The sequence below is a fragment of the Sturnira hondurensis genome, unplaced genomic scaffold, assembly GCF_014824575.4.
Source record: "Sturnira hondurensis isolate 20B ecotype Veracruz unplaced genomic scaffold, ASM1482457v3 Scaffold0013537, whole genome shotgun sequence".
NCBI lineage: Eukaryota > Metazoa > Chordata > Mammalia > Chiroptera > Phyllostomidae > Sturnira > Sturnira hondurensis.
The window spans coordinates 3,073,820-3,101,573 of NW_028086168.1; the positions used below are offsets into that span (position 1 = coordinate 3,073,820).

At 37.6% G+C, this 27,754-nt stretch overlaps 1 protein-coding gene across 5 annotated transcripts in view; it reads left to right on the forward strand.

The window, feature by feature from the left end:
• Positions 1-8,334: 8,334 nt before the first annotated feature.
• The window catches only part of HLTF (helicase like transcription factor), a 58,642-nt gene continuing 39,222 nt past the window's right edge, over positions 8,335-27,754 (forward strand). For all 5 annotated transcript variants that reach the window (XM_037061851.1, XM_037061854.1, XM_037061853.1 and 2 more), the window contains exons 1-6: positions 8,335-8,529; positions 9,954-10,164; positions 23,722-23,888; positions 25,060-25,193; positions 25,756-25,853; positions 27,562-27,636. In XM_037061851.1, coding sequence (XP_036917746.1) covers positions 8,510-8,529; positions 9,954-10,164; positions 23,722-23,888; positions 25,060-25,193; positions 25,756-25,853; positions 27,562-27,636 — 705 coding nt within the window. In that variant the 5' untranslated portion in view covers positions 8,335-8,509. The remainder of the gene's footprint in view (positions 8,530-9,953; positions 10,165-23,721; positions 23,889-25,059; positions 25,194-25,755; positions 25,854-27,561; positions 27,637-27,754) is intronic.

Below are 27,754 nucleotides of genomic sequence, written 5' to 3' on the forward strand. Positions count from 1 at the left end.
GAAACTGAAGGTGTGACCCACCTTGGCTCCAGGAGGCCATAAGCAGTTCCACCTTCGTGCCCCAGGAGGATTGCTAGCAATCAAGATGATATCTGAACCATTGTACTCAGGGGCCTGCCCAGGACACAGAGGAAAGAATGCTGCAGGTTTTAACTGATTAACTTTTTCCCTGAATTCCAAACCCCTTAGCTACAGTTTTCTTCTCCTTATAGAAAGGGTCAGTTTAAAATGGAACTTAAGACAGTCTGTTAGGGTACAAACCTACTGTCTTCTCAGGTCGCCAACTATCTGAGTAAAGTGCCCGTGAGGACTCAATCCCTGTCTCTGCTCATTGGGTCTATAGGTGACAGGCAGCCCTAATGTGGGCATTTCTGGTTCCACATAGACATTATCCCCAGGGCAGTGCGTAGGCATTAGAGCTCTAGGTAGTAGCATTACCTGCTCTGAACTGGATTTTACAAAAATTTGCATTCATTGAGCAGGCTGATTGAAGAGGTTGGAGTCAGTAATTCTTGGGAAAAAATAACAGCAGCCTGGGCTCGAGTAGAAGCAGTGGAGATGGATAGGAGATGATATTATAGCAATGAGGTATATTTACAAGAAAGGCTAGGAAAAGAATAGTTACTTATTGTATGGGGGTTGCTGAATTCCTTTAGGATGACCTGGGGTAAGGTGGTGTCATTCTCTTGATAGGGAAATTTACACACATGTACCTAATCATTCTTATACAATGATGTTCTTATTTATAAATTATCTCATTCTAAAAATAAGCTGAAGGAGATACCTAGCCATTTATACAGCCTGTGCATGTGGGCTCATAATTTGCAACATACTGATAGAGAAACATTCACACAGATGCAAGTATTAGGCTGGGAAGGGCTTGGTAGTTAGCAGCAAACTAGGTCACTGCTCTGGGACCCAAGCTCCTCACCCCTCTACTTCCACTCAGTGGGGCCTGTTCCTTTTCACTGTGTGCTCTTGAGTAATAATTTAAATTCACTTGGTTTAGTTTCTGAAAGGTGAGTGCTTAGGCAGTAAATTTATAATGAAGGTATGACATTTAAGAATGACCCTTAAATACTAAAGAATTTTTAGTGTGTCTGTCCATGAATGATGGCACCTGGAGACAAGAGATGCCTCCTAAGTGGAGAGGGACTCAGCATGGTAATTTAAAGAGAAGCAGGGAGAAAGGTTAAAACTTGCTGTGATAGTCTCTTTTAGTTTTGTTTTAGATTTTTGTTTGTTTTGCATTTTAATTTTCGTTTGGAACAGAGGCCATATCCATTAAGAAAGATTTTTGCTATGTGTGGCATTGACCGTAAAAGACTCCGGGAATGGATGGTGGGTAGCAGGATAACCCATTGGCTAATTAACCTTAATAAAAAGTATATAAAGCTTTAGTGTTCGGGAAATATTTATCATCTTGTTATTTTTGTAGGCCACTTCAGCTTCTGTATTGAATTCTATATTCTTTCTGGATTTAGTTGAATGAGATTTTCATTTCTTTGTTTTATAGTCTCTCATTAGACATGTTTTTACCCAAAATAAACACTCCGTTATGTTTCCAATGGTCTTCATCTCTGTAACTTGGTTTCCCCCCAGCTTTGAAGACCCCTTAGAAATGTACCCATTGAAATCCACACATCATCCCCCTCTTGCTTAGCTGCTCCCTAGTTCATGAAGCTGCTGAGAACCTTTTTCCTAGTTCCCAGAATGAAATATTTTTATTTCTATTACCCACACTGTTAATGTCCCTTGCAGGTTAGTGATTAATATCTCTTTTTGTATACCTTACTGCTGCATAAACCACGCAAGACATGCACTATTTTCTTTTGTATATTGAAAGATCATATATTATTCATCTTTTGTATGTACTTAATGGCCACATACTACTCATTTTTGTTTGTATGTGTATATACACTCTTTGGCACATACACCTCTGTAATTTCAACCTGAGCCCAGGAACCCCTGGCAAAGGTAATAATATTTATTCACCTACTTTCAGTATAAAAAGTTAAACATTTTTCTTCAATTAAGATGTATAGGTTTAACAAAGCTTTTTTAAAAAGACTTTATTTATTTCTAGAAAGAAGGGCGGGAGGGAGAAAGAGAGGGAGAGAAACGCCCATGTGAAAGAGAACCATTGATCAGTTGCCTCTCACATGTGCCCTGATCAGGGATGAAGCCGGCACCCCAGGCACCTGCCCTGGCGGGGAATGGAATCGATGACGCTTCGCTTTGCAGGAGATGCCTAACCAACTGAATCACACGGGACAGGGTGGTTTAACAAAGCTCTTAAAAGCTATTTCCAAAATATGACATTTCAAGTTTGTTAAAGCTAATTAGAAACTTGGTTAAAAGCCTGAATAAGTTAATTAAGTTTTAGACCATCTTTCAATAACAAAGGTTCCCTTGAGAAAAGGTTGAGAATGATTCTCTTTGGAACTTAGTAAAAAATTTTTAAATGTATATGCCAGTTATTGCTACATCTTTCCTAAACTAAATTTTCTTTTATATAAATAGTGATTTTCAAACAAGTATATGGTGATTTCTCTCTTACCAGAGGAATCCAAATGAGCCTTAGAAAACCTGGCAGCTGTTCTCCTTATCCTTTTCAAAAGTATTAGCTTCTGCTCTGACTAGTGTGGCTTAGTTGGTTGGGCCTCATCCCCCAAAGCAAGAGGTTGCTGGTTCAATTCCATTCAGGGTACATGCCTGAGTTGTGGGTTCAGTCCCCAGTTGGGGTATGTACAAAAGGCAACTGATCAATGTTTCTCTCTCATGTAGATGTTTCTCTCCCTCTCTTTCTCCCTTCCTTTCCTTCTCTCTAAAAATAAATAAACAAAATCTTTACAAAATTATATTGGCTTCTTTTCCGAAGAAATACCAAAGAGCAGGTGACACCAGTGCTGCGAGAGGGCCCATGGGTACCTGGAGCCTCTGGAATGCGGCTGTGGTGGATTCCATGGAACATTTGGCATGAGTATCCAGGGCTGAGGTCATGGCCCAGGTTGAGGTCAGGACTGGGGCCAGGCAAAGTTTGTGGAGACAAGGCTGAGGACAAGAAGTGGGTCCCCATCACCAAGCTGGGCCTCCTGGTCAAGGAAATGAATATCAGCTCCCTGGAGGAGATCTATTTCTTCTCCCCGACAATTGGAGAATCTGAGAACAACGACTTTCTTAGGGGTATTTCTCAAGGATGACGTTTTGAAGATTATGCCCATGCAAAAGCAGACATGTGTTGGGCAGAGGACCTGGTTCAAGGCATTTGTTACCATTGGAGACTACAGTGGACACGTTGATCTGAGAGTTAATTGCTCAGAGGAAGTAGCCATTGCCATCCATGGGGCCAGTCATCCTGGCCAAGCTATTATAACTCTGTGTGAGGCTACTTGGGGTACAAGATCGGCAAGACTCACACCGTTCCTTGAAAGGTGACTGGCCACTGTGTCTCTGTGCCGGCGTGTTCCATCCCCACCCCAGGGGCACTGACATCATCTCAGCCCTTATGCCTAAAAAGCTGCTGATGATGGCCAGGGACTGCACTGCCCCCCTGGGCAACTTTGCCAAGGTCACCCTTGATGCCATCTTCAAGACCTACAGCCCGCATCCCGGGCCTCTGGGAAGAGACTGTGTTCATCAAGTCTCCCTGTCAGGAACTCACTGACCATCTTGTAAAGACCCCCGCTGGGATTTCTGTGCAGAGGACCCAGGCTCCAGCTGCAGCCACCACATAATTTTATACCAGAAAAACAAATTAATTAAACCTGTTAAAATAATAAAAAATAAATATTAAAATTATGGGTAAAATATATGCCTCATCCTTTGAATTATCTTTCTTTTTCACAAATGTATAATGTAGCCCACTAATGATGTTTCCTAATAAGCTCAATTTTCTGAATATTTACAGCCAGCTCTGTTACTTTAGTGTGCTAACGTAGGTCATCAATGCTTTAAAGCCCATCTGGGGTATGTTTTACCTTATTTCTCTTTGACTTAACACTTCACCAAAAAATATTTGGGAAATGAGAATTTTATTTATAAATATTACAAAACTAACAATTTAAACAGGTTATTAATATAGTCTTACCCCCAAACTTCCACCTTTTTATGAACTTGAGTTTCTTTGTATTTTTAATTCTATTAGACCAAGAGATACATTTCCTCTAAAACTCTACTTGAAAGCTTTTTTCTCAAATTTAAAAAAATATGTTTCATGTTTTTTCAGTTTTTTTTTAGCTTTCTAAAGGACTATTTGAAGTGGCAAGTTAAACCTTAATTTTAGGGTTAGCTTAGGTATAGTTGTAGGATGCGTTAGTTTGGTGAATTATGATAATGACTAAAAATTGATTTGCTAATACAGTATAGTTTCTCACATGAAAAAAGTATTTTTGATAATATCAGAAGTGCACTTAAAGTTGAAGTTGTGACTTTTTACTTTTCTAGCCATATAGGAGGCAGAAAAATATTTACCAATCCTTGCATGTTTGTTAAAATAAAAAGAACTTTGGCCATGGTCATGTGAAGAACCCTAAATAATTCCATGGCCCAGAGTGGAACTTTCTTGAAGGTGGGAAAATATCCTGGGCAAAGATCAAAGGAGGGGACAGATCCCAGGCAGGCCTAAGGCTTCAGCAACTCCCTTCTTCTGTCACGTAGGAGCACTTCATGTGCCAAGGCCTGAAGCAGGAGGAGACGATTATCTCCTGGGCAAGGCCTGTGTAATCTGCAATACCACAGATTCTTGGAGTGGGAGCCGGGCTCCAAGTGTCTCATGATTTTTGATGAAACAGTTCAGTCTGTTTCAAGGACATGTACCTAGGGAAATGACTGGCTTTGGAAACAGTGTTATTCTGGAATGTAGGTATAACCCTGCTGGTGATCACCCGGAAATGTTTCAATCAACTATACTCCTTGTTACGTGCTAGAGGACTCATTAGATAAAGAGTCCTTACTACAACAATAATAGCGATAATAAGAGGATTTATTGATTGCTTACTATTGCTCTGTATGTTCAATATAGAGAACATTTTCATACATACAAGCAAAAAGAAAAGAATGAAAAATCCTAATTCAGCAAGCCAGAAGTATCTGCTATAAATATCTAGTTCTGAGTTATTGAGCTGTATGTGATATACAGCATGTATTCATTTTGATCAGTGATTCTGTTTGCAAAAATAGAACTTTGTATTTAGCAAACTTTATTTTTCTTAAACCTTCAGTTTGCCTTAATGGGAGATAACGATATAGCCACTTTCAGGTACTTTAGTCCTTTTAAGATTTAAAGGCAAGTAAATTTCGGTTTCAAATTGCCTCCTTTTTCTTACCCTTTAAGGGGCTTCAGTTCATCTTTGAGGCAACAGTCCTTGCTTCCACTCACTAGAACCATGAACTATTGAAAGCCTCTATCTAGCCTTCATAGAGCTGGAGACTCACTGGGGGCTTTCTTAAGACTGAAAGGCAACCCTTGGATCCCTTAACAGTCACCTCACTAGCCTTTACTCCTTTACTGCACTGGCACATCTCTGGTCTCCGAGGCTCTCTAAGATGTGCAGAATTTTGAAGCAATTCTATGGAAAATGAGACACAGCTTCCTTTTTTATGGGATCGCCAGAAACTTTGCTAGGCTATCATCCCTCCTGTGTGGCTCTTGGCTCAAAGTCTTGGCATTCCAGGCCCTTTCCCAAATATCCATGTAAGAGATTTACTCTGTGAAAATTTTCCTCTGCATTTAGCTTTCTCTACTTCCTTTTGAATGAAGGAAACAGACGAGCTCTTACAGCATTGTATATTCCAGAATCTTTTAGTTATAACAGAAATTTGGAGGTTTTTGGTATTGAAGGCAGACTTTTGGAAATTCAGATTCTTAAATTTTTTTGCTTTTTTTGTTTTCATTTTTTGCTAAGGGATTGAAAATTCTATTTTGTTAACAAAGTATAAAAGAACATTTTTTAAGATAACTGTGAACATTTGATTATGAGCTAGTTATTAGAAGACACCAATGATTGATTTAATTTTGTTGGGTGTGAAAATGACCTTATAGTTACATATGAAAATAGTCATAATTTCTAGAGAAGTTAGTGAAGGCCATTATAGGCAGTGTGGATTGGGAAGTGGCAGGAATGGGAAGTAGGGGACAGATTACTAAAAGTCATACATACCATTCTTTGATTTCATGTTCACAGCATCAAACAGAGAAGTGACATGATTAATCTACATAAAATGGAGAGCATGAGAAAGAGTGTTTGGGACTGGGAGGTAGACAGCTGGAAGCATATTTTATTCCTTCCCCACTCTCAGCACCCACACTGAAATCCATCAGTAAACCCCGTTGGTTCTGTTAGTTTTACTGCCTCCGCATTCCAAACCACCCTTATCTCTTCCCTGGACACAATTGTTGCCTAATTATCAACTAAACAGTCTTTCGGCTGTTGTTCTTATTCCCTATAATCCATTGTCCACAGAGCTGTCAGACGGACTTTTTAAAAGCTTAATTCAGATTGCCGTCCTCCTGCTTAAAACATTCAATGGCTTTCTATTGCATTTAAAATGAAATACAAACTCTGCCACAGACCATATATTTGTACATAATCTGGCCATTATCTTCCTTGCTGTCCTCTTGGTGCCACTTTCCTCCTTACACGTCAGTCCCACACACAGGTCACTCTATAGTTCCCATTGTTTTCAGTTACAAATGTTTATTTTTTAGAATACGTTACCTTGTGTGATAGTTCTGCTGTAACATTTTAATCAAACTAGCACAAACTACACTTCATTTTAAAGTGAAAAAGAATGATTAAGTGAAAAAGTGTTTAAATTCAACAGCTAGATCTGAGTTGTAAAATAGTGATGAGAGGGACAAAATTTGACTTTAAATAGAAAAAATTTACACCATTCAATCTGGAGTCTTTTATGATAGGACAGTCATTACACATAGATCTCAGGTCTTGTATTTTCACATTTGGAATTTTATCTTTCAGTCTAATGAGGATGGCTTCTTTGTTAATTTTACACACAAAACATTTTCAATATGGATATTTTCTGGCATATTTTTCAAGAACTTACTTAGAATCAGGCACATCAAAAAGTGAACTATATTGCCATTTATCTCATAATACTTCTAGAAAAAAGTAAATAATTGAAATGATTTGAAATGTCACTGTCTTCATCTTCCTTGTGTTTGATAAAATGAAATAATAAATTGTTGCAAATTTGATTCCTCTTTCTGTTGCTGGTTTATGTTTACAGATCATGATGGTTTAAGACAATGAACAAATGCCTCTTGAAAAACTGTTTCATAGATCACCTCTCATACTCCGCTGAGGGAAGGGTAAAACGCATCATCACTCCGTGAAGGGCAAATGTCAATATTAATCACATTCGTAAATACATTTCCTTTTTGATCCTGCAACTCTCGACAGTTAACCCCAGCCCTAGTGCAGACCAACGCCGCCACCAGCTGCCAACCCTCCTGCTGTCACTGCACCAGATAAAAGGCCTGCTGAATCGGGGCTACCAAGGATCCGAGACCAACGCTGCCCAGTCAGGCAAAGCCAACAGTTGAGTCTCACACTCTAGCAGGCCGGCCGGAGCGTGTTCCGGAGTGTCCCCTCCAGTTTCCCAAGGAAAACAAGCTTCCTCCCGCCTAGCCGAGGCAGATTTGAGCCTCAGGGGAAGCTGCACCCGACACTCTTAGCGATCAGCAAGTCAGTTGTGCTGTCAACGCATTTTATGGCTTTCCTCTACTAGAAATAATTGTCTTTTTAAATAAAGAGATGGAGGGGGTACTCCAAAAGTCTAAATTCCAATGAAGCTCTTCTGAATTCAGTGTCTCTCATAGATTAGCCCGCGGCGTTTAAATGAGTATTTCGAAGGCTGTACACGGGTTTAACCATAGGAAAAGAAATGATCTCGCTGGTCCCTTCACCACTGGTATACGGTGGAGTTTATTCAGTGGAAGACCCTATTACAGGTAACATCAGATGCGAAGAAAATTGGAGGCAGGATGAGGCGGGGCCTGAAGAACAGGGCTACGGCTCAGGGTATTGGGAAAAACAGTCGAATGGAGAGTCGTTTCCCTGTTTGAGGCAAGGAATCACACAAACACCGGGGGTGCAGGTCTTCCACACCTCCGCCTTAGGGGCGGGGAAGAACCCGGATGAACCCACCCCCTCAGTTGCGACCCCGCCCATAGTCTTTGAATCTCTGCACAAGGCGGAGTCACCCTCCCTTCCGTACTCTGATTGGTTCGTGATTGGTTTGTGATTGGGTGTTCCAGTGCCAGTCGCATAGCGTCAGCGATTTCTCAAATTGTTGCTAAGAGGAGACGGCGTCGACGTCTAATTAGACGCGCTGCGTCTTAGCCGGTGGTAGTGCGATCTTCATCTGGCCCTCTGGAAGCGCTACTGGAGTCTCAGCTGCAGGCCCTGGAAGGAGGCGTATACAGGCGGCTTGAGCACGATCCCGGGGCCCAGTGGTTCCCTCGTTCCCTCGACACCCATCTAGAGCTATGTCCTGGATGTTCAAGAGGTGAAAGGGATGGAAGGGGTGTGGCGCAGGGGGATAACGGCCTGGGGTGTCCCCAAATGAACCTGACCTTCCCGCGTTCCTTTCGCTTTTCCCGATTTCTGCATTTTCCCGAAAATTGCTTTTCGCGATTTCTGCAGCATGTACTCGTTTTACTGGTGGCTCATATATCCGTGGTAGAAATAAATGTGTACTCTTGGTTGGCGAGGGGGAGGCACCTCAGGCGAATCTATTGCCGGGGCATTGGAGAAATCTCTGTTAAGGGCTGTGGGAAGGGGCTGGGGCTCAAAGCTGCAGTCCTTAGGCTGGGATCGCAACCTGTGCTTTATTCAGCAAAACGCAGATTAAATATTCAGTGTGCATTAGGCGTGGTGCTCTGAATAAAAGGTGAAGTAAGACAGTCATTGACCCTAAGTAGCGCACAGTTTATGTGCAAGCAGAGACGTGCAAATATGTATTTGCCGAGAAACCAAAGGAGGAAGGTGCATCCTACAAGGGAAGCGCGCAAGCGAGATACCTGCTTGTTCTCAGGAGAATGGATCGCTTTTGGAAGACCCCCAGCGGACTTCCCTTTTTTCAGTTACCAAATTGGTTTACTTGCCCCTTCCCGAAATAGTTATCCATAAGGTGATTGAGGTTACCCTTAAACCAAACGGAAGTGGGTGGCTTTAGGTCAATCTCCCATGGTACCATCGTTGGGATACCTGAATAAAATAAGGGAACAAATTAAAGTAATGGATACTGGATGTATTATCTGTAAAGATAAAACTTCACATATAAAAATAATAATAGTTATATATTTGCAATCACTTCTAGCTCAATCTCCATTGAAATTTTGGGATATAATTAGTGCCGGATAACACTTTTCAATTTCAATCTCTTTCCTAGATGGTCACTAGGAAAGAGATTTATAATGTTTATTGGGGTTTTCATTTTTTAAATAAAAATTTTAAATATTTTATGTCTTTATTTTTAGAGAGAGGGGAAGAGGAGGGGGAGAAGAACATCAATATGTTGTTCCTCTTGCGCGGGGGGGTGGGGGGTGGGGGGGGTGGGGGGGTGGGGGGGGTCCTGGCCTGCAACCCAAGCCTGTGCCCTGACTGGGAAACAAACGAGTGACCCCTTGGGTTGCATGCCAGCACACAGTCCACCGAGCCACACAAGCCCTGGGTGGAGTTGAGAGGGGATTCCTTTTGAATACTCTGGGCAAAAGAGGCATTATGGAGTAAATAGGGTTCTCAAAACCTCCCCCACTCACTCCAATTCTACTCTAACTAGAGTAAACACTTTCTTAACTTTATATAGCAGTTGCCACATCAACTGCTTGGTTGAAATAAAGTGTGAGAAAACAATTGGCCTCTGGTATGGTATGGTTTTTGAGAAATACTTGGCTAAATTTTCTTCCCTTTTTATTTTATTTTTTTTAGGGATCCTGTTTGGAAATACTTGCAGACTGTTCAGTATGGCGGAGCCCATGGAAATTTTCCACGCCTCTCATATCCAACTTTCTTTCCTCGTTTTGAATTCCATGATATTATCCCTCCAGATGATTTCCTAACTAGTGATGAAGAACTAGATTCAGTTTTATTTGGAACTTTGAGAGGTCATGTAGTTGGACTACGCTACTACACAGGAATTGTGAGTATAACATTAGATTTACTCACAATTAGATTTGAGTTATTTATTTGTGGTATTAACCTAGAAAATAAGAATTAGAAGGTGATACGTTCATTTAGTTTTTTTTTTTTTTTTACTTTAAGTAATGAAACATATCTGGGCAAGAAATAAGTATCTGATGACTAATATTCTTTTATATTTATGTCATACTTACAATATGCAAAACACTTTTCCTCTATAGTCTCATTTGCTCACTACAGTGACTCTCAGGTACATAGGGCATCTATTATCCCCTTTCTATAACTGAAGAAATGAAGTTTAAGAGGTTAAATTATTTGCCCCAAAAGCACAGATACTGTGCTGTACATTTGTCAAATCACTTTCAAGTCAGTCCATTATTTTCTTCCCTTCTTCCTCTCAGCACATTTCTATACTTTAATATTTTTAATTTAGGAAGATCAACTCTTACTAACTAGATAAAGGAATTGTCTATTATTAGGTCTGTCATTCTTTCTGTAGTAAGACTTTGTCTCCCAGTTTTTCTTCTTGCATCTATCTTTATTTCCATTATCTGCAGTGTGTGTGTGAGTGAGAGAGAGAGAGAGAGAGAATGTATGACTTTCTCTGGTCAGTAGTTGTGTTATGGTTGTCTAGACTGTCTCTGTATTGTCTGGATGATATACTTCTAGTTTTATTTTTTTACTTTGAAAAATTTTAAATGTGCAAAAAAGTAAAATAATATAATGAACTCCATATACCTATGATTCACATTCAGTAGTTAACAAGTTCTTTTGCATATTTGCTCAATCCATTTTTGTTTTTCATTTGTCCTTTTATAATAAAGATCCTAACTATCACTTTATACTCATAAAATTAATAATAATTTTATTATATCTAATAACTAATTCATACTCATTTTTCTTGATGTTTAAAATGTATTTTTATAGTTCATTTTTTCAAATCAGAATCAAAACAGAATTGATATATTGTCTTTGGTTGTTATGTCTCATAAATTACCTCCTTCACCTTTGTTTCATGTCATTGATTTGTTGAAGAAATTATACATGTTCTACAGAAAGTTATAGATTTGTTAGTTTTTCTATTCCCCCATATATATCTTATTTTGAAGTTTCTCAGATTTTTTTGGTTAAGATTCCTTAGGAAAGAATTTCATGATCTGGATTTGACTGTCTTTCATTCTCCCATATTTTATTTTTTAAGTATATTTTATTGATTATGCTATTATAGTTGTCCCCATTTTTTTCTCCCCTTTACCCCACTCTGCCCTGCACAGCTCCCCTCTCCCTCCAGCATCTCCCTCCCCTTAGTTCATGTCCATATAAGTTCTTTGGCTTCTCTATTTCCTACACTATTCTTAACTTACCCCTGTCTATTTTATGCCTACCAATTATGCTTGTTATTCCCTATGCCCTTACCTCCCCATGTTTCCCCTCTCCCTTGATAACCCTGCATGTGATCTTCATTTCTGTGACTCTGTTCCTGTTCTAATTGTTCACTGAGTTTTTGTTTTTTGTTTTTTAGGTTCAGTTGTTGATAGTTACGTTGGAATGTCTAGTATCACTTTGAAAATGTTATCTAGGAGATTCCTTACAAAGGAACAATAGTTTCTGCGTTTTTGTGTGCTTGTAATTGTGATATTTATGTGTGGCTGAATATAAAAAATCCTTGACCCATATTTTCTCTCCATGATATCTTGATGTTGTATAAAAAGTTGCTGGTAAGAATTCTCACGCCAATATGTTTTTTTTTCCATATAAGTGAATGTTTTGCCTGGCTAAGTAAAAGATATTTTTTCGTATCTTGAAAGTCCAATAGTTTTATTAAGGTATGTATCTTAGTGCTAGCTGTTTTATAACATCATTTTCTTCTATTTCAGAAAATTTTCATTAATTATACTAGTTTTAAATGTTTGTTTTGTTTTTCTTCAGGGGCTCCATTCTAGTCTCTCTATATTATATCCTGTGTGTATACATATAACATATGTTTATGCCTGTTATTTCCTCTGAAATCCTTTTTATCATATTTTTCACTTTTCTGTTTTTATTATGTCCTTTACCATGTTTTTCATAAGGTCTGTTCACTTTTGTGTTCTTTGTACTTTAATCTTTAATTCTGGCATTCTTTTTCTTTTCTAACTTTTCTTCTGAAATCTGTTGGCTTCTTATTTTCATATTTACCAGTTCTTGGGCTTTCAATTAATCTCTGGGCTTTCCTATTTATGATTTTGCTATTTTTTCCTAAAACTTGCATTATGTTGTAAATTACTTTAAACCATAGTGAAATGTTAGATTTGGTTGCTATTGATCTTAGAACAATCACTATTTTTTGATTTTAGAATAATTTCTTTGATACTGCTAAGTTAATAAAGATGTGGGCTGCTTAAAAGTAATCACTTATTTTTTATTTTTTAAAGTGTATATTATTTATTTTATAAGTAATACATGTTTATTATTTTTAATGGCTAAAATAAAATGCATTAAGTATTTATAAAGTCTACATCCTAGAACCATAACTTTTATTTCCTTCGTTTTGCCTTCCACACTTTGTCCTGTGAATATACACTTATAAATTAAAACCATATGTATATAAACAAAAATGAGATCATGCTATACCTATTATAGTGATCACCTTTGTCTCTCTTTTTTGAAAAATTTTTATATTTATCTTTAGAGGGGAAGGGAAGGGGAGAGAGAGAGAAATATCAATGTATGGTTGCCTCTCGTGTGACCCCTGCTGGTAACTGGCCTGCAACCCAGGCATGTGCCCTGGCTGGGAATAGAACCGCGATCCTCTGGTTCGCAGGCCCGCGCTCAATCCACTGACCTACACTAGCCAGGGCCACCTTTTTTCTCTTAGTAATATNCCATAACTTTTATTTCCTTCGTTTTGCCTTCCACACTTTGTCCTGTGAATATACACTTATAAATTAAAACCATATGTATATAAACAAAAATGAGATCATGCTATACCTATTATAGTGATCACCTTTGTCTCTCTTTTTTGAAAAATTTTTATATTTATCTTTAGAGGGGAAGGGAAGGGGAGAGAGAGAGAAATATCAATGTATGGTTGCCTCTCGTGTGACCCCTGCTGGGAACTGGCCTGCAACCCAGGCATGTGCCCTGGCTGGGAATAGAACCGCGATCCTCTGGTTCACAGGCCCGCACTCAATCCACTGACCTACACTAGCCAGGGCCACCTTTTTTCTCTTAGTAATATATTAAGACTATCTTTTTACATCAGTACAAATCTATATTGTATTTTTTATTTCCTTATTGGTGGACATTTTGGAGTTGATCACTATGATGAAAAACTGTTGTAATAAAAATTGAGATATTTATCTCTGCATACTTTTTAAAAGATTTTATTTATTTATTTTTAGAGAAGGGAAGGGGGGGAGAAAGAGAGAGAAACATCAATGTGTGGTTTCATGCGCCCTCTACTGGGGACTTGGCCCACAACCCAGGCATGTACCCTGACTGGGAATCAAACTGGCAACCCTTTGGTTCACAGTCTGGCACTCAATCTACTGAACCACATCAGCCAGATATGCATATTTATTATTTTAAACCTTTTTTCAGTTTTGTTCAAATGCAATTTGCATCCCATTTAAGTATTTAATCCCAAGAGTTGCATTACAAGTATATGATTTCAAGTATTTGACAGAGATATATACCTGACAATCACCATCTCAGTGAAGATATCAATCATTTCCATCTATCCTTAAAATTTTCTTGTATCCTGTTGAGGTTATTCCTTCCTGCCCCTGACCTAACAACTACCAGTCTGATTATTGTCACTATAGATTAGCTTGTTCTAGATCTTAACATACATTGAATCATACAGTATGTACTTTTTTGTTTGGCTTCAAATTCAGCATAATTCAGATACTTCTTGATGCAATTTTGGCAATTTATGTATATATATATTTTAATATATTTTATTGATTAAGCCATTACAGTTGTCCCATTTCCCCCCTTCATTCCCCTCCACCCTGCCCATCCCCTCCCCCACCATTCCTCCCCCCTTTAGTTTATGACCACGTGTCTCAAGTTCTTTAGATTCTATATTTCCCCTACTATTCTTGCCCTCCCATCTATTTTCTACCTACTGTCTACGCGACTTAGTCTCTGTATCTTCTCCCCTGCCTCCCCCTTCCTCCTCCCACTCCCCTGTTGCTAACTATGTGATCTCCATTTCTGTGGTTCTGCTCCTGATGTAGCTGTCCTCTTAATTTGCTTTTGTTTTAGGTGTGGTTGTTAATAACTGTGAGTTTGCTGTCCTTTCACTGTTTGTATTTTTTATCTTCTTTTTCTTAGATAAGTCCCTTTAACATTTCACTTAATAAGGGCTTGGTGATGAAGAACTCCTTTAACTTGACTTTTTATGGGAAGCACTTTATCTGCCCTTTCATTCTAAACAATAGCTTTGCTGGATAGAGTAATCTTGGATGTAGGTCCTTGCCTTTCAAGACTTTGAATACTTCTTTCCAGCCCCTTCTTGCCTGCAAGGTTTCTTTTGAAAAATCAGCTGGTAGCCTTTTGGGCACTCCTTTGTAGGTAACTCTCTCCTTTCTCTTGCTGCTTTTAAGATTTTCTCCTTACCTTTAATCTTGGGTAATGTAATTATGTTGTGCTTTGGTGTGGGCTTCCTTGGGTCCAACTTGTTTGGGACTCTGTGAGCTTCCCAAACTTCCTAAAAGTATCTTACTTTGCTAGACTGGAGAAGTTCTCCTTCATTCTTTGTTCAAATAAGTTTTCAATTTCTTGCCTTCCTCTTCTGGCACCCTTATGATTCAGATGTTGGAATATTTAAAGTTGTCCCAGAGATTCCTAAGCCTCTTCTCATTTTTTTGAATTCTTGTTTTTTCATTCTATTCTGCTTGAATATTTATTTCTTCCTTCTGGTCTGAATCGTTTATGTGAGTCCTGGTTTCCTTCCCTTTACTGAGGGATCTCTATATATTTTTCTTTATTTCACTTTGCATAGCCTTCACTTTTTCCTCTGTTTTGTGACCATACCCAACCATTTCTTTAGCGTCCTGATTACCAGTGTTTTGAACTCTGCACCTGATAAGTTGTCTATCTCTTCATCACTTAGTTCTGTTTTTGGAGTTTTGATCTGTTCTTTCATTTGGGCCATATTTCTTTGTCTCAGCCCACCTGTTACATTCTAAGGGGTGGGGCCTTAGGTATTAGACAGGATGAAGCAACCCAGGTCACTGCATTGTGGCACTGTGTGTGGAGGAAGGGTCCAAAAGGGAAGAGTGCAGTTTGCTTGGGCTCTCTGCCAGCTTTCAGTCACTTCCCCCGTTTCTCACAAGCAACTTGCACCTTTCTGGTGCTGATTCCAGGATGTATTGGCTTGTGCATGTCCTAGCACCCTGTGGGTCTCTGCAATAAACTCTCCTGTGAGGCCAGGAGTTTCTCCCACTGCCGCAATCCCAGAGGTTTTTGCAGCTAGAGGTTTTGAGGCTTTATTTACTCATGCTGGAACCCTGGGTTACAGGGTCTTCTCATTCCCCATTTGTTCCTCCCGGTTTATCCACATGCGAATGTGGACTTGCCTGGTCCTCCAGCCACCGACTTGCTGCAAGTCCTTTCTGCCCCAGCTGCCCATCTCTGCCCTTCGTACTAGTCTGGATGAATGTTTCTTCTTTAACTCCTTGGTTGTCAGACTTCTGTACAGTTCGATTTCTGGCATTTCTGGTTGATTTTGTTTTTAAATTTGTGGTTGTCCTGCTGTTGGTTGTGTGAGGAGGCAGAGTGGATCCACCTATGCCTCCATCTTGGCTGGAACTCCAAATTTAAGCTTTTAAATATCTTGAAAATACCGCATTGGTTGTATATCCTAAGTTTTGTTAATTTAATATTGACATTGCAATATTACATTTTTAATATTAAGTCATTTTTAAATTTTATATTTATTTGCCATAAACTCACAGTTAAGCTCTTTATTGCTTGACCCATTAAAGTCTTTAGAGGTTCTGGCTAAGATGGAGACGTAGGTAGAAACCCTTTGTTTTCTTGCACAACCAAAAGGAGGATAACAACCAATCTAAAAGCAACAAACAACCAGAAGTGCCAGAAAATCAAACTGCATGGAACTCTGACAACCGAGGAATTAAAGAAACAGTCAACCAGACCAGCCAGACTGGTAAGGTGGTGGACAGAGAGAACCCACAGTGAGGCCATGCAGCATATGGGTGGGGCTGTATGTGGCGAGGTGGCAGACCGTGTGGGCTGGGCTGACTGAATGGGAAACTGAGACTCAGAGCTGACTATGGAATACGGCGGGGGGTTGCCACCTTGGGAAAAACTCCCAGTTTCACACAAGAGTTTGTTGGAAAGCAGGGCTAGAGCCAGGCGGGCGAGCTGCATTGTTCCTTTTCTGGCCCCTTCCCCACAGACAGTGCCACAGTGCAGCAGGGGGGAGTTTGCCCTGCCCCTGGGAATACCAAAGGCCCACCCCCTTACAACTTAACAGGTGTGACATGTCAAAGAAATGGGGCCCAAATGAAAGAACAGAGCAGAAAGAGAGCTTCAGAAAGCTTCAGAAAGAGAGCTAAGTGATGAGGAGATAGCCAACCTATCTGATGAAGAGTTCAAAGCCCTGGTAATCAAAATGCTCACAGAACCGACTGAGCTTGTTTGGAAATTGAAAGAACAAATGAAAGATACCCAAAATGAAATAACACAAAATATTCAGGGAACCAACAGTGACAGGAAGGAAACCTGGACTCAAATCACTGATTTGGAACAAAAGGAGGAAATAAATATCTAACCAGAACAGAATGAAGAAACAAGAATTCAAAAAAAATGAAGAGGGACTTAGGAACCTCTGAGACAACTTGAAATGTTCCAATATTCGAATTATAGGAGGAGAAGAAGGAGAAGAACAACAGCAAGAAATTGAAAACTTATTTGAACAAATAATGAAAGAAAATGTCCCCAACCTTGTGAACTAAAAAGACTTCCAGAAAGCCCAGAGAGTCCCAAAGAAGTTGGACCCAAATGTAAAACACCAAGGCACATCATCACTAAGTTACCCAAGATTAAAGGTAAGGAGAAAATCTTAAAAGCAGCAAGAGGAAAGGAGAGAATTACCTACAGAGGAGTGCCCATAAGACTGTCAGCTGATTTCTCAAAAGAAACCTTGCAGGCAAGAAGGGGCTGGAAAGAAGTATTCAAAGTCTTGAAAGGCAAGGACCTGCGTCCAAGATTGACCTCCTCTATCCAGCAAAGCTATTATTTAGAATGGAAGGACAGATAAAGTGCTTCCCAGAAAAGGTCAAGTTAAAGGAGTTCTTCATCGCCAAGCCCTTATTAAATGAAATGTTAAAGGGACTTGTCTCAGAAAAAGAAGATAATCAAAACTATGGACAGTAAAATGACAACAAATTCACAACTATCAACAACTGAACCTAAAATAAAAACAAACTAAGCAAATAACTAGAACAGGAAGAGATTCACAGAAATGGAGAACACAGGGAGGGTTATCAGTGGGGAGCAGGAAGGGGGAAAATGGGGGAAAAGGTACAGGGAAGAAGAAGCATAATTGGTAGGTATAAAATAGATGGAGAGGTCAAAAATGGTATAGGAAGCAGAACTGTTTCCTATATGTACAATTAATGGACATGAACCAGCAGGGGGAAATGCTGTAGGGTTGGGGGGTGCAGGGTGGAGGGGGGATATAGGGGGAAAAGTGTAATAGCATAATCAATTACAAAATACTTTTAAAAAGTCTATATTTATAAAGTCTTTATAACTAAATTACTGCTTTTCTATTTTAAATAGTTTAATTCTGTCTTAATTTTCTTTGTTTTTTTTTAGTCTTGCTTTTTGGATAATGCTTTCTTTTAAATAATTAGTTATTTAAATATTTTATTGTTTATTCTTTTAGAGTTATTTCCACTTTTTCCCTCTTTGCCCACCTCCACCCAGCCCCTCCACTCTCAGGCAATCTCCCCACTGTTGTCCGTGTCCATGGGTCAGGCATATATGTTCTTTGCCTTATCCCTTTACCTTCTTTCATGTAGACCCACTCCACATCCCCCAGCTGTCAGTCTGTTCCATGTATCTATTTTGCTCATTAGTTCATTTTGTTCATTAGATTCCACATATAAATGAGATCATATGGTATTTGTCTTTCACTGAGTAGCTTATTTTACTTAGTATAATAGTCTGCAGGTCCATCTATGCTGTGGCAAAAGGTAAGGGTTCCTTCTTTTTTTTTTTTTACCACTGTGTAGTATTCCACTGTGCAAATGTACCACATCTTTTTTATCCAATCATCTACTGAGAGGCATTTGGACTGTTTCCAGATCTTTACTATTGCTAATAACTCTGCTATGAACATAGGGGTTTATGTATACTTTCTTTCTTTTAAAATATATTTTATTGATTGTACCATTACAGTTGTTCTGTTCCCCCCTTCATTCCCCTCCACCCTGCCCACCTCCTCCTCCACCATTCCCCCCTTTAGTTTATGACCACGTGTCTCAAGTTCTTTAGATTCTATATTTCCCCTACTATTCATGCCCTCCTCCCCATCTATTTTCTACCTACTGTCTATGGTACTTATTCTCTGTACCTTCTCGCCCCTTCTCCTCCTCCCACTCCCCTGTTGCTAACCCTCCATGTGTTCTTAGGTATTTTGGTATTCTTAGAATATATTTCTAGAAGTAGAATCACTGAGTCAAAAGGCAGTTCCATTTTTAATTTTTTGAGGAAATTCCATATTGTTTTCCACAGTGGCTGCACCAGTCTGCATTCCCACTAACAGTGCTCTAGGGTTCCCATTTCTCCACATCCTTGCTATCACATGTTGTTTATTGATTTATTGATGATAGCCATTCTAGCAGATGTGAGATGATATCTCATTATGGTTTTAAGTTGCATTTCTCTGGTAATTAGTGATGTTGAGTGTTGTTGTCATCAATGGGCCATCTGTATATCGTCCTTGGAGAAGTGTTTGTTCAGGCCCTTTGCCCATTTTTTTTTTTATTGGATTGTTTGTATTCCTGGTGTTAAGCTGTATATGTTGTTTATATATTGTGGAAAGTAAACTCTTATCGGGTGTATCATTGGCACATGTTTTCCCATTCAGCGGGTTCCCTTTTCATTTTGATTATGGTTCCTTTAGCCATGCGGAAGCTTTTAAATTTGATGTAGTCCCTTTTGTGTATTTTTTTTTGTTTACCTGAGTAATGTTTTTTATTTTTATGGTACCCAACATTTTGGCCTGTGTTTATTCTATTCTGAATTCTACTAGTATTAGCAATCCTTTGTATTAAAGAACACTTATTGAATTTTAATAAATCATAATGTGTTATCATAAATGACATCTATGTTGTTTGGTATAAAATGCTCAAAATGTTAGTTGTTTAGCCTACTTTTGGGGGGATATATTTTCTGGGATTTGCATAATATGGTTTAAAGATGATCGTACTATAGGCAGTGACATAAGGAAGTTGGGCTGGGGGAGAACAGAGCTGTATGCCTCACAGAATATCTACAAATGGCTAGAGACAAGTACATAATAACCTAATTGGTCAGGCTGTAGTCAATAAATAGATAGCTAGGGGAGATTTAAGGCAGCTTCTCCTATGTCTTAAAAAAGTTGAAATAATTTACATACCATAAAATTCATTATTTTAAAGTGTACAATTGAGTAGTTTTTAGATATTTACAGGGTTATAGGACCATTGTCACTGTCCCAAAAGAACCCTGTACCCATTAGTAATGACTCCATTACTCCCTTCCCTCAGCTCCTGGCATCCACTAATTTATTTTATTTTATTTTATTTTTTAAAGAAAAACAACTGAAAATAGAGGCTTTTCTTTTCTTTCTTTTTTTGAAATTCTTTTTAAAAAGATTTTATTTATTTATGTTTAGAGGGGAAGGGAAGGAGAGAAATATCAATGTATGGTTGCCTCTCATGAGTCCCCTGCGGGAACTGGCCTGCAAGCCAGGCATGTGCCCTGACTGGGAATTGAACCGTGATCTTGTGGTTCACAGGCCTGCGCTCAATCCACTGAACAACACCAGCCAGGCTAATTTATTTTCTGTTTCTATGGATTTGCATATTCTAGAATCTTTCATATAAATGAAATCATATGTGGCCCTTGGATCAGGCATTCATTCTTGCCTTCTTTTGAGTTAAATACATATTTTCTAGTGTACTATTTTAATTACAGATATTTTCTAGTGTACTATTTTGAATTATCTGTTGTTTTTTAAACTATATATGTTGCATTATTTTCTTAGTAGTTGCCCTGGGGAGAGTTTAATTAACATCTTAAATCATAAGATACTAATTTAGGCTAATGCCTACTTAATTTCAATAGTGTACCAAAACTTTGCTTATAGATAGCGCTATTCCCTCCATTCTATTCTTTGATACTGTTATCAGATTAGATCTTTACATACATTATAGTCTCCTCAACACGGATTTATAATGTTTGTTCTGTGTCCTTTTAAATCAGGAGAAAAAGTTACAACCAAGAAAAATTTATAGATTTTTGTATTTCTTTATATAATTACCTTTACCAATGCTCTATTTCTTCATGTAGATTCAAGTAGTTGTCTGGTGCCCTTTGATTTCTGCCTGAAAGTTTCCCTTTAGTATTTCCTATAGGGTAGGTCTGCTAAAGATAGATTCTCTCAGTATTTGTTTACTGGGGATGTCTTAATTTCTCCTTCATTTTTGAGGGATAGTTTTGCCCTATCAGATATGAAGTTCTTGTTTGAGTTTTTTCTTTTAGCATTTTGACAGGTTAACCCCACTGTCTTCTGGCTTCCATGGTTTCTCATAAGAGAAATCAGATGTTAATCTCATTGAGGACCCTCTTTATGTAATAAGTTGCTTCTCTCTTGTTGGTTTCAAGATTTTTTCCACAGCTTGATTATGGTGTGTCTGGGTTTAGGTCTGTTTGACTTTATTTTATTTGTATTTTGTTGAGCTTCTTAAATATGTACATTGATGGTTTTCATCAAATTTAGAAAGTTTTCAGCTTTTATTTCTTGAAATATTACTTTTGTTCCTTTTTCTGTTTCCCTTCTGAATATGCTTGCTGTTGTCCCAATGGTCTCTAGGCCTGTTCATGTTTTTACATTTTTTTCTTATTGTTCCTCAGACTCTGTAGCTGTTCTTCAGATTTTATACAGGTTTCCCCTGTTATCCAAAAGTAGAGTATTCCTATGAATCCTTTTGTAAACTGAAATGACTTAAAGCAAAGTAGCAATAATGATTAATTGATATGGAAATTTTTTTAGTGTTCCCAGTCCCAAAATTCAACATACACACAGTCCATTTTGTTCACAATGATCAAAATGCATAATTATGTCCAGCTTTACACTAAATGTTAACACCCTTGCAAGTTCTCTTAGGCTTTTCTGATACTTTTGGTGACACCTTGCTAATGATGCACAAATTAAATTGAGATAAAGCACAGATGCTCACAGACACGGTTCCATGGCTTGATGCAGAGATGTCAAGTGCATTTTCCCAGGGAACAAAGTTGGTGGTGCCACTCTTGCTGCTTAGGGTGTGTGCTACCTCTATAACAGCTCACTGCAAAACAAAGGCTGAATGTTATTTTCTTCAGAAACCTTTCAATTGGTGAAAACAATCTGAGTACTAATATGTAGGTCTTAATGTAAAAGTGAAGTGTCATTAACTCAAACTTTAGAAAAGTGGGGAATACCTGTAGTTTCAATTGACCTATCTTCACCTTCACTTAAGATTCTTCTGCTTGCTCATATCTGCTATTGAGCCTCTTTAGTGAATATTTAACTTTAGTTATTGTACTTTTGACTCCAGAATTTCTATTTGGGAGACATAGTTCTCATGCTTTCCTTTAGTTTTTAAATGTCATTTGCTTTAGGTCTTTGAAGATATTTTAAATTAAAATAAAATAAATTTTAGTTGGTTACATCTATTTTTCCTTAGGAACAGTTGATATATTTTTTGAGAGAACAGATTTTTTTTTTCCTGTGAGTGAATTGTATTTTCTTATTGCTTTCCATGTCTCATGTTTTTGTTGTTGTTGAGAAGTGAATGTTTTAAATAATGTGGCAACACTAGAAATCAGAATTTTCTTCCTCTACAGGATTGTTTGTTACTGATTTTGGTAATTGTTGTTTTTGTTTAGTGATTTCTGAATTAATCCTGTAAAATCTATTCTTCGCTGTGTTTGGGCACTTATGTCTGTACTTAGTTAGCTTGGCGGTCAGCTAATGATTGCATTTGGAACCGGTAAATCTCCCAGTCTTTACCGCGAGGATCTGTGTGCATTTGGGGCACTCCTTCAACACACAGTCTGGCAACTGACATCTCTGCCTTAGCCTTCACTTCCTGGTTGTTCAGACCTTAAAGTTTGGTCAGAAGTGAGAGTTTAGGGTCTTCCCAGGTCTTTCCTGAACTTATATAGTCATATGGTTACACATGGCCTTTTAGATTCCCAGGAATGTGTTGGAGCTTTTCAAAGCCTCTTGGGACATCTTATTCGCCAGTTTTTTCTTTGCTTCAACTGTTACCCACTGCAGGTATAATTGTTTTTGACAAACACCCAAGGGGGAAGGGTTTTTGTACAGTCTGAGCTCAGAGGTCAAATAATGACTGTTCTTTGGAAATAAATTTTGAAAGATTCTGCTCTATGGTGCACTGTGGTTACTGCTAGACTGCACAAAGAATCTCAGCAGGTTGTTATTTTTAAAGGCTATCATGTAGCTGAGAGTAGGTCATGGGACTAGGGCACAGATATTCTGCTGTGTTTCTTGAAAGAACACTCATCTTGTTTCTGCAATCCTTTCATTAGCTTTCAGAGTTCCGAAAAAGTTGGTTCTGACAATTTTTGCTGCCTTTTCCATTGTTTTTGTGGAAGAAAGAATTTTCTGAAATCATAGTCATCTTTTTAAATAATGGCATCCTTAGATAATTTTTAATCAAATGGAATCAGAATGGCGTGAGTTGAACTCTCTGTATATTTTCTTATTCCAGTTCCATTTTTTATTTATGAGTAATACCTTTCTCCTCTTTTAGAATCTGAAGAATTCAGACTTAGGAACCAACCGGTCTAGATTCAAATCCGAGCTCTCTTACTAGCTTTATGACCTTGGTCAAGTTACTTAGTTTCCTGTGCTTTACTGTCTTCCTCTGTAGAATGGGGATAATAAATAATACCTACAAACTCAATCTGTGTAATGCACTTAGAACAATGGCAGTGCTCAAAAAAGATCACTTGTTTTCAGAAGTTATGGTGTTGAAAATTTTAGACAGCGTCAAGCTGTTGTTAATTTTGATTGTGCCTCTTAGATATCAAGGATTTGTTAATGTCCCAATAAACATAAATTAGAAAAATATTATAAAAGAACTATTAAAATATATTCTTTAATATTTCTATAGAAATGCAAGTCCAAGACAATGCACATTTCTTATGCAATGTTACTCAGTAGACATTAAAAAAGGAGTGGAAATTCCAGATAAATAGTGATGAAGAAACTGTTATTGCATGTTTATTATTTCTAATTTTATCTGTTCATTATTTTTGTTAGGTTAATAATAATGAAATGGTTGCATTACAACGAGAACCCAATAACCCCTATGATAAGAATGCAATTAAAGTAAACAATGTGAATGGAAATCAGGTTGGCCATGTAAAGAAAGACCTTGCGGCGGCTTTGGCCTATATTATGGACAACAAATTGGCACAAGTTGAAGGGTAATGTACTTCAGAGTTTAGATTTAATAATTTTGAGTTGTAGTGATCTTTGAATTTGTTAAGAGACTGTATAGTTGCTGTGACAGCTTTTTTCACTATATCCTTAGTATGTGTTTAATAAATGCTTTAAAATTGTCCTCTGATGTACCTCTACTGCCCTAGCTATTCCCTCACTTTCTTATTGAATTATTATTACCTTGGAGAAAAATATACTTTGGTCTAAATATTAGGAAGTTCACACAATGTCTCCAAACCTTTTAGTGCATAGATTTGGGAGTTTAGAAGTGTTTGTTTAAATCAGAGGTTGTAAAGCTGGTAACCTGTCATCAGATGTAGGTGAACTTCATTTTGCCTACAAAGTATTTACAAATGAAAAATATTTTTCCTCAATATTTGAATATTTGGATAGTCTACATTTTATACATGTTATATTTTCGCTAAATAAAGATTTTTCTTGACAAATGAAAGATCTGATGATTCTAATCTTCTGTTTCCACATGACATCAGTGGATTGCTGCTGAGTAGTAGCTGTAGCTTTATTGAGTCATGCTCCAGATTCTACCACCTCTTCCTCATTTAAACTGCTAATCTCCTCAGTTACCTTTTTTTTAGGCATTTGTGTTTGTGATCTGGATTTTACTATGAAATGTTTAGGATATGAAAAGTTGAGTTTGGAAGGTAAAGATTCAGCAGTATCTTCTCACTTGTATACTTGTTTTCTTCTTTCTCAATTCCTCAAGTTTTTTAACTATTGAGAATAAACTTATGGTAAGTCCTAGATCAGAAATATTTCTTGCAAATCATTCCCCATTTCTTAGACGGGGTTGCTGCTCTCTGGTTCTATTAATGAAAGCTCTAACCTCTCAATTAAACTTACTATTTTACTTATCTTACAATCTTCATTATGGACTATCCTTTAAACTGTTTAAACTGCTTTGTTCCATCTTCTCAGTTTCTTATGGCATTCTGCTTATAAAAACTACTCTTGTCTTCTGATGGTTGTTGATACTATCCCATTATTTTTCTGTCTTTATAGTCTGCCCAACTTGTTCTTCCCTGTTTTACTTCATGCAAATTTAAATGTAACACTTAGAATATTTAAAAGACTCTTCATGGGAGTAAAAAATGACATTTTTAATTACCTATTTTTTCCCCTTCTTAAATATAATAGGGTAGTTCCTTTTGGTGCAAACAACACTTTTACCATGCCTCTGCGTATGACTCTTTGGGGGAAAGAAGAAAATAGAAAAGCGGTTTTAGATCAGTTGAAGAAACACGGTTTTAAATTGGCTCCTGCACCAAAAAGTAAGTTTGGAGTTTAACCTACTATTATTTTGATACTGTAAGAATGTAGGAATTGTAAACATATATTCTGTTAAGTAATACTTTGAGTTTGGTTGGCTGAATTTGCACCAAAGGCTCTAAGTTGCAATTCTATTTTGGCATTTTTAAAAGAAAAATCCCTGAATTTTTTCTCTTTATTTTGAAACAACTTATAGATTCATAGGAGGTAACACACACACACACACACACACACACACACACAGAAATGTACAAGGAATTCCTATAGTCTTTCCCCTAATTCTCCTAATGATAATATCTGGAAATCCTGACTATAAACATTCTTTTTAATAAATTATAGACAATTAGAATCTCCCATTAGGGAATAAAAAAGAATTATTTGTTTGGCAAGTATTGTTCAAATAATGTGGAATTACTGTAATGATGTGTTTTTTTGAATGACAGGATTTAGCTTTTAAAACACTTTTAAATATATGAAAAGTATTTTTAATGGAGTTACAAAAGCTATTTACTAAAAGGTAGTCTATTTTATTTGGTGATTTTATTTTCATTTTGCAAATTGCAGCTTTTGGATTCAGTTTGGAAGGTGGTTGGGGCTCTGGAAGAGCTGGACCCAGCTATAGTATGCCAGTTCATGCAGCAGTACAGCTGACAACTGAACAGGTGTGCTTTTTTCTTTTCTTTTTCTTTTTTTCTGGGAGGGAGAAAGAGAGGGAGAGAAACATTAGTGTGTGAGGGATACTGGTTGCCGCTCACAAGGCCTCCAGCCAGGGACCTTGCTTGCATCCCAGGCATGTGCCCTGACTGGGAACTCAACTGGAAACCTTTCACTTCACAGGCTGGCACTTGTCTACTGAGCACAGGTGTACTTTTATTTTGTAATCTAAAAGTGATTTTTAAATATTGAAGTGATATTTAAAAGAAAAAGATAAATATGTATGTGCTGGCATACTGATCTTCAGATACATTGTTAAATTATGAAAGGTGTAGAATAAATAGGATGTATATTTCAAACATTTATGTAAAAAGAAAACAGTGGTAAGGAATATATCCATGTAGTCACATTCATACATACATTAAAGCTCATACATTTCTGTATATGCATAGGGTATTTTAGTATGTTTTGATGTTTTTGTATTGTTTGATTTTTTTGGAATGTGCAAATATTTCTTAAAACACTGAAACTTGAAACTTACTCCTTTCAGTGAGATTGCAAATGCAGTGCTAAAAAATTTGATTCTACTTCTTTGGCATTACTCTAACTCTTAGTTGTCTAGTTTGTAATCCAGGGTACAGTTATGCTGAATCAGTTTGAAAAAAAGGAATATTTAATAAAGTAATGCAGTTTGGTCTACAAATAACATCAAAAAAGTTTTTTCATCTCTACCCATCATTAGTAACCTTTTTGCATTTTAATTGTAATTATTGTATTTTTTCCCTGCTTATTGTTAGAAGGGCTTGATCTTATGTCTGGTGGGTAAATCCCAGGTTACCTTTCCTAATTTTTTAGACTTGGCCTGATTTCTTTTGGGCTGTTGCTATGTATTTATCTGCTAATTTACAAAAGTAATTATAACACACATGTATTGCTAAAAAATTTGACGAAATCAATTTAAAGAACCAAGTAAATTAGCATGAGATTAAAATTATCCTAATATTTTACAGCATACAGCAAGTTTTTACTGCTATAATAATAAATAAAAAGTCACCCTGGCTGGTGTAGCTCAGTGGATTGAGTGCGGGCCTGCGAACCACACTATCGCCGTTCGATTCCCAATCAGGGCACCTGGGTTGCAGGCCAGTTCCCAGCAGGGGACTCATGAGAGGCAACCATACATTGATATTTCTCTCCTCTCTCCTTCCCTTCCTCTCTAAAGATAAATAAATAAAACCTTTAAAAAAAGTCATTGGCTGAAAAAAAAAAGTCACATGTACCTGGTAGGATGTACTAAAATAGTTCAAATACAACTATGTAATAGAATCACAGAATTCCAGTGACAGAGGGAACCTTAGAGACACTCTAAATCTAGTTCATTCCTGTCATTTTACAGGACTTTTTAAGATGCAGGGCTATAAAAGTTAAATGTCTTGCCCAAAGTTATGTATAGATTTATTTGTGACAGAGCTGTTACTGAAATCCAGGATTTACAACTTTCTATTCTGCATTCTTTTGACTGTAGCATACTTACCTTTTACCCCCTAAAGCACTTACTTATCCCTGCCTTAAAGGAGCAGTAGTATAGTATCTTAAACAATTTCATGTACCTTTCATTATTCAACTTTTATAGTTAATTAAATTATTTGAACTCCCTGAGTTAAGTGTAATATTTAATTGATGTTTCATAATGTTTCTTGTTGATTTTTTTTGTAGCTTAAAACAGAATTTGACAAACTGTTTGAAGATTTAAAAGAAGATGATAAAACTCAAGAAATGGAACCAGCTGAGGTACTGAGCCAATATTTTCTATTTAAATCTATTTGGAATTTATGAGACTGAAAACTATTTGGAATTTTAAAATATGGTGAAAGTCTATACATTTTTATCTCAGGATCAGTTCTTCCCA